The following is a 7,500-nucleotide window of genomic DNA, read 5'->3' as shown; positions in this document are numbered from 1 at the left end:
AAGGTGAGCTTCCTAATTCGTCGAATTATTATTCATGTATCTTCATTACTGATCTTTGAAAAACAGACGTCAACCTTGTTTGTTCACCTCCTACTTTTCTTTTCTAATTAACCAAACTTTATTCAATTTTATTCTTTCTAAAGGTAGACGAACAACAGAAGAGAACGGGTAAAAGTGTGAAGCGAAAAGAAGTAAAAGAAAACAAGTCATGTTATTTTCTTTATCCGAGTGCATCACCTGGTTTGCTGTAACCCTTACCGTGTGTGTTGCTATAGTAACAGTGAACCTTCTATCAATCATTCTTTTTATAAAAAACCGCAGTCTTCGAACTCGTGCCATGTACCTAGTTATAAACCTGACAGTAGCTGATATGTTTGTCGGAGGATTTTCTCAATTTTTTCTACTTCAATATCTACAGCTCCTTTTCAAATGCGACATTGTGAAAAAAATGAACTTAAGCCGGGAACTGAATGTGATAATTGACGTTCTTTTCGTCTGGTTTCCTCTGACCTCTCTAACAAACATTGCAGCGATTTCATTAGATCGGATGCATGCAACAATTCTTCCCTTCAGGCATCGCCTCATCAAAAAGTGGGTCTACGGGGTAACTATTGCTTGTGTCTGGGTTTTAGCTGCAATGGTATCAACTGCCGTTTCAATACTTGGACAATATGGGGAAGAATTCTCACATCATCTTTACTTATTACAATCATTCCGTTGTTTGTGTCTATTTGTTATCTTTGTTTCTTACTCTTCCATTGTTGTTAAATTTTTGTGTGGAGCGCATCCTCAGCACCATGGTGCAGCCAACAGAAGAAGGAAACTGACCGTAACATTATTCATAATGACTATCGTATCCCTACTGATGTGGCTACCATATGTGGTTTTTATTTTTCTTGCATTCAAATCTTTGACTACTACCATTGAATTCTTTTCTTTACAGGAAGTTTTACGTTTGGAGTTTTCTTTAATCATTCTACATTTTATGAACTCGCTTGTTAATCCCATCGTTTACACAATCAGAATTCCAGAGTTTAGGAAAGCTCTCCTGCTGTTATTTAAACGTCAACGAGGACAAAATGCCCGAGATATTCCTCTTCATGCGCTTTAACTTTGTTTTAACAATTGGAAGCCAACTAATGATGTCTTTATCTTCATAAAAAATAATAATAATAATAATAAAATAATAATAAAAAACAGTAGTTGATTGTATACTGTTATTGCGGCCTTTAAAGTTCGATTAAAGGGCCGTAAACAAATGTTGTGGTGCAATTTTTTCCTTGGTTCAAATGTGTTGATTCTCAATCGAACATAACCATACCGCAACACAAAGGAAAACAAAATCTAAACCATTGATGAGTTGAACCACAGTATTTCGTCAAATACAACAACTAATTAAAATATAGAGCCGGTTAGTAGTCTCGTTTATCTTTTCGTTACGTTTAGTATGCTTCCAAAATGAAAAGATATCCTTTACGTTTCCTTGTTTAGAGTTAGTCATTATGATTGTGGTCGCAAAACATGAAATATATACATTATGTACTTTAAGCGCAGAAGTTGTTTAGTTCTTAATTTGTTTTTTCACAACGCGATATCTACTTTAATAATGCAACTTGCTTTGAAGGTAAAATAGCGCTGTTAGTAAAATCAACATTTTAAGAGACTTCAGTAAACTGAAGTTGCTATTTATATAAACAGAGTAAACAGGATTTCTGTACGTTCTTATCTGTGTCTGGAATATCACAAGGAATGGACCGGAAAAACGCTGAAATGGGAAAAGCACACTTAAGTGTCCTAAAGATAGGAAAAGTCAGAAGATTGTTGAAAGTGTCTTTTTTTCACGCCAATTTTAGGAGAGGATTATAAGAATGTTGTTTTTCCTCGTTGTGTGGTTAAGGACATTTGTGTACAGCTTGCCACATTCATTCAAGACTTTTTCTGACCCTATTATTGAACATTTCCGGGTCTTTTTTTGAGAGATAATATATAGCCAAATCTGGGAAGGGAAGTCAATTGAAAAACTTTGAAAATCATAGATGAATGAAGAGTCATCAAAACTATTTACTACCCTTTCTCGAGAAATAGAAATTTGCAAACAGGAGTTTTGCTTCTTCAAACATATATTTTACATCAGAACAATTTCCCCTGATAAATGAGGATGGAGACATATCAAAGAGTCTGGGTTGAATATTGTCATCACTGGAAACTAAATCCAGTAAATCCATCTTGTCAGTTCGTGTCCTTAAACTGCGCCATGAATTCTTGGTGAAAGGTTCTTAGTCGCTCAAACATTGGAGCGAACGTCTCTTCAGAAGGAAGAATAGTGATCCTACCAAGAAAGATTAAAACAGGAAACCGTTTTAAGTTATTTCCTTGGTATGGATAGTGGGTCTGAAAAATCAAAACGTTTTGGATTATTTTAACCCATAATGTGGAGATAAAACTTGGTCTAATTTCATCAGACTTTCACGCGCTGACAGAACGTCGCTTTTACAGACAAGTCGCTTTAAGGACGCCTTTTCCCACGTAATTTTAAGCTCTGGTCCATACCGAATAATTCCGGTTGTAAGCCCTTCTATTTGTAATCACCAACTTTATCCCAGTTGCAGGCCCTTCACTAAGCCCCCATCACCCCGGCTATGGGCTGATCTGTGTATAATCTTATTGCGTTCGTCAGAACGCATTCTAACGTGGTGTTCCTGTGGTACAAAGGTAGACTATTTTTCGACTCATCTCGGGCGACTTCCGATTAGCCGCCTCTATAAATTTTATCAGGGGCAACTCGGCCGCAGGAAACTGGACTCCTTTGGACTCGTTTTCGTTTCCTTTAGTCTTGTTTTTTTGCAGATGTCATGCTTGTAGCATAAGACGAACGCGGATCCATAATCAATGATTATAACTAGTTATTTGGGTGGTTCCGCGAACGTACAAGATGAGGAAAGTAATGTGTTCTGATTGGTTACAGGAGTAAAAAAAGAAACATTCGTAATTTGCAATGTACTATGGGATTCTTGTCGACGACCCTTTTCTGTTGTTGGTGGTGGTGGAGAGGGAGTGGGGGGGGGGGGGGGGGGGGAAGAGGGGTCTTTCCAAATTTAAAGGTGCAGTCAATCTAATCAATCTAAATATATTAGACAAGCCTGTGAAAACCTTGTGACACAAGGGCGCAAATGATATCACAGAGAGGTTTTTAAAATCATCAAAATTCCGACCTGACGTTGATGGCCCTTGTTAGGGTTAGGCTCATCCATCAGAAGTCCTTAGCCGAAAGTTTAAAGAGTTACGGACATCCGTCAAGCAGTTAGTAAGATCTGAGTATAAGAGATATCTAGAGCATCTGTCGAGTCAGCTGAAGGTAAACCCAAAACGATTTTGGAGCTACCACCCAATTAAGTCGAAATCAAAACGGCTTCCTGATGTAAACACCTACAACAGAAGATCTGCGATAAAACCTCATGAGCAAGCTACCTTATTTAATATTCACTTTCATTCAGTTTTTTGTAAACAGAGTACTGGGGTACCAGCTCCAATACAAACTGACTTACAAGATCCAAGTTTTGAGGTAGTTACCAACCATGTGACATGTGACACTAAGGAAGTTCAAAAGCTACTTAGCTGTCTTGAGTTGATAAAATACCTGCTCGTTTACTTAAAGAGACTGCTGACACATCTGCAGTTCCTCTGAGTATGCTCTTCAATTTATCGTTCAAACAGGGACGCCTACCTAAATTATGGAAACCAGCTAATATTACACCCATTCATAAGGATGGTGATCGAGAGCCAGTAGAAAATTATAGAGGCATTTCACTCTTAACTATCTCTGGGAAATGCCAGGAGAGAATTGTATACAATGCTATTTATGATCAAGTTATTGGATTCATACTTGATTCTCATCACGGGTTCCTCACTGGTCGTTCCTGCACTACTCAACTACTCTTAGTACAGCATGATTGGTTCAAAGTCTTGGACAAGAGAGGTCAAGTTGATGTAGTATTTATAGACTTTTCAAAGGCTTTTGACCTTGCCTGTCATAATATTCTATTACCAAACTTTACAAATATGGTGTCCATGGAGAGTTGCTAAATTGGTGTAGAGATTATTTAACAGAACGTCAACAGCGTGTTGTAGTGAAAGGAGAGGCTTCCGACTGGTTAACCGTTTCCTCTGGTGTCCCTCAAGGTTCTTTGTTGGGAACATTATTCTTCATAGTCTACATCAACGATTTACCGGGAGTAATTAGTAAGGACAGTTCAATTGCTCTGTATGCTGATGACAGTAAAATGTATAGGGTTATTAGTACTCAAGAAGATCTGTCTACTTTTCAAAGTGACATAGACAAAATTTCAGATTGGTGTAAGATGAATAAGATGAGAATTAATACCAAGAAATGTAAGATCATGCGAATAACCAGGAAAAAGTCACCATTAGTTGGGGAGTATAATATTGAAGGTCATGAACCTTTGGAAAGTGTTGATGTGTATAAAGATTTAGGATTATTTACTACTAGTAATCTTTCATGGAACTAACACGTAGATAAAATAACTGCTAAGGCTAATAGGGTTTTAGGGTTGGTTAAGAGGACTTGTAGGGACTTAAAGGATATTGATACCATGAACACACTTTATTGTAGTCTTGTGAGAAACTTGGAACCCTCATACTAAACGTAACATTGATAAACTGGAGGCTGTTCAGCGAAGAGCTACCAGATGGATCACTAGGCCTGATGATGATTACGATACTAGACTATCTAAGCTAAAATTGTTGTCATTATCTAATAGGAGGTTCACTAGAGATGTTACATTTTTTTTAATGTAATTAATGGACATTATGATATTGACATTTCAAATAAGCTCATATTTTGTAAGGACAGAAATACAGGTTATAACTTGAGGAAAAATGACACACAGGACCTTGTTCCAAATTTTTGTAGAACTGATGGGTTTTAAATATAGTTTTTTTAACCGTGTTGTAGATGAATGGAATGGTTTACCCAATCATATTAGAGAATCAAACAGTATTGCAACTTTTAAAAGAAATGTGTTAAGCTTTATTAAGGATAACTAGAACATTTATATTTCTATTTGTATATATTTTTCTTATATGTTAATTAGTGGGGGCATCCCTAGTATGGCGCACTGGTGCTTTTGGTTGTCTCCTTCTCCACAACTTTTTTTTTTTCTTTTTTTGTTTGTTTGTCAAAGTAGTGTTAGCTTATTTCATTTCATTATTTGCTTGTTATGCAGTGGAGTGAATCTGTAATAAAGAGGTAATTCAAATCTTATCTGTAGTAAAAGTCGTTACTGCTGCCTTTCATATCAAAAAAGAGGCCAGGAATCATGTAAATTCCAGTTTTCTCCAGCGCCTGCCAACAGTAAAACTCGTCTGGTGGCATTTCCTTGGCCTAAATAACAATGACAATACAAACGACTCAGAAAACTCAAAAAATATCTACACATTACTTTTGTCCACCCAAGATTCTGACACTTCACTCACCAAACAGACCACATACATAATTTCCTTGTGAGGGAAATATCTGTATTTCAAAAAATCTCTCGATGAAGACTTTACTGGGAGCGGTTACTAGATCGATACGACATATGGAATTTAGCAATGCAATATGGAAAGTTGAGAAAGTGAAATTATAATTTTCGCCAGACATTATCAGCAGCCTGAATAAGATGGGAGCCTATAGCGTCCTTTTCACTTTTTCTAACCGAGGAACGCCTTTTATGAAAACTGACACAGCGGGAAACGGGTTGGCGTTCGTCTAATATAAGGTACATCCACGAGAATCTTGGCTTCTGGATCGCACGTTGTGGATTCCGGATTTTATGCTGTAGATCCCGGATGGCAGGTACTGGATTCAGTATTCCTTGTCCGTGAAACATGGATTCCAGATTAGATTCCAATCGTTAGCGAGATTCCGGGCTTCCTATATAGAGCAGGCCCCAGCTGTTCAAAAGGTGGATAACGCAATCCACTGGATAAATCTCTATCCAGTGGATAGTGCAATTGGTTTCGCTAACACCTATCCACTAGATAGTGAATTTATCCGGTGGATAAAGCTATGCATCTTATGAACAACCGGGTCTGAATTCCGAATTTCAAACCCCTGAACTGATTCCGGATCAGTCTACCAGAAAAAACTTCCCGGGTTCCGGAATTCGGATTACCGTACACCTAGGATATCCATTACTGACAGTATTCTGCAGTGTGGTACTAGAAATCAGGGCCTCGATAGCTTTCTTTGGAAGAGTTATCCTCGGAAACGCATACATTGCACCTGCCACCTCGTTACACTTAACATTTTCCATTGAGTTAAGAACCTCCGTTGTCATCTTTGCTTTCTTCTTGTAAGAATCCTTGATGGATGTTACTTCCTGTAATATGAATAAAACACAGAATAATGCATTAGGCAAGATATGGGAATACTGAAGGTAATCACCTCTACAGATTTCCTTAGTGCGTCGCAATTAAAGATCATTTTCTATACATTTATAAGAAGATTGCCGAATGTTCCAGGAGAAAATAGAATTTTTTGTTTACTCGACCTAGTCCCTTAGCGACTTCAGCACTTGACAAACTTTACTTGCATAAGAATCGAATCTCACGTTTTGTTTGGGCCAAAAGAATCAATGGAAACCTATCCTGCGTGCCAGAGACTTTATCGCAGCGAAGGATCCCGCCACCCGCGAGAAAACCTCTGGTACCCAGGGTAAGAGAAAGAAGCTTTATTTGTTAAATCGGCTATCCCATGGTCACCTGACGAAGTATTGTATTATTCACAGCTTCTGTCTGTAGCGTGAAAAGCTACGGTTCAGATTATTACATTTTAGTTAAAACCTGGAAGTCAAGTTACAGCCTGAGCACTAGAGACAAGCTGAAAAAAAGAATAATACAACGCTAACAGAGGCTGGTAAAACGATGCAGGCGCTTTGAGTAAAGGTGCTTGAGCCCATAATATAACCACCTTTACAGGGGAAGGGGTCTAATTATCTTATTCATGGAAAATAATGTAAAAGTAAAAAAATAAGAAATAAAAAAAATAAATTGTGGGGCGCAAATAATAGCAAATAAATAAATAAATAATAATAATAATAATGATAATAATAATAATAATAATAATAATAATAATAATATTTCTAATGATAACTTGTTAGCCAGTTTATTGTTTTTGTTCGTTACGTTTGATGTAATGTTTGGGAGATATTTTTGTTTGATATGAAGCTGTGATTGATTTTGTCATTCACAACTAAGTTCTCAAGTTCCATAGCGAATAATGACTCGATATTGCCATTATCAACCATATAAACTACACAGCCATGACAGAGCCCGAGGCGCGTGAGTTTCTCTGGGTTAAGTTACAGTGAAGGAGCATACCTTTGAAAACGTCTCATATGATTCATCTCCCCGTGCTTGGGAGGATGGCAGGTGAGTCCCATGATTACCTTGGGCTAGAAACCAAGCGTAATGAATACAGACTGAGTACCTTACAATAAA

General features: G+C 37.5%; 1 protein-coding gene and 1 long non-coding RNA gene across 2 annotated transcripts in view; both read left to right on the top strand.

Moving 5' to 3' along the window:
- The window catches only part of LOC140927568 (uncharacterized), a 31,606-nt gene that overhangs the window by 14,308 nt on the left and 9,798 nt on the right, over positions 1 to 7,500 (top strand). The gene's annotated exons all lie outside the window — the stretch shown is intronic.
- Positions 449 to 1,111, top strand: LOC140927277 (uncharacterized). Its single transcript, XM_073376904.1, has 2 exons — positions 449 to 640; positions 944 to 1,111. The coding sequence occupies exons 1-2, from the start codon at positions 449 to 451 to the stop codon at positions 1,109 to 1,111; spliced, it is 360 nt and encodes a 119-aa protein (XP_073233005.1).

This window comes from Porites lutea, chromosome 2 (genome assembly GCF_958299795.1).
Source record: "Porites lutea chromosome 2, jaPorLute2.1, whole genome shotgun sequence".
NCBI lineage: Eukaryota > Metazoa > Cnidaria > Anthozoa > Scleractinia > Poritidae > Porites > Porites lutea.
This window is presented reverse-complemented; position numbering and strand designations above follow the sequence as displayed.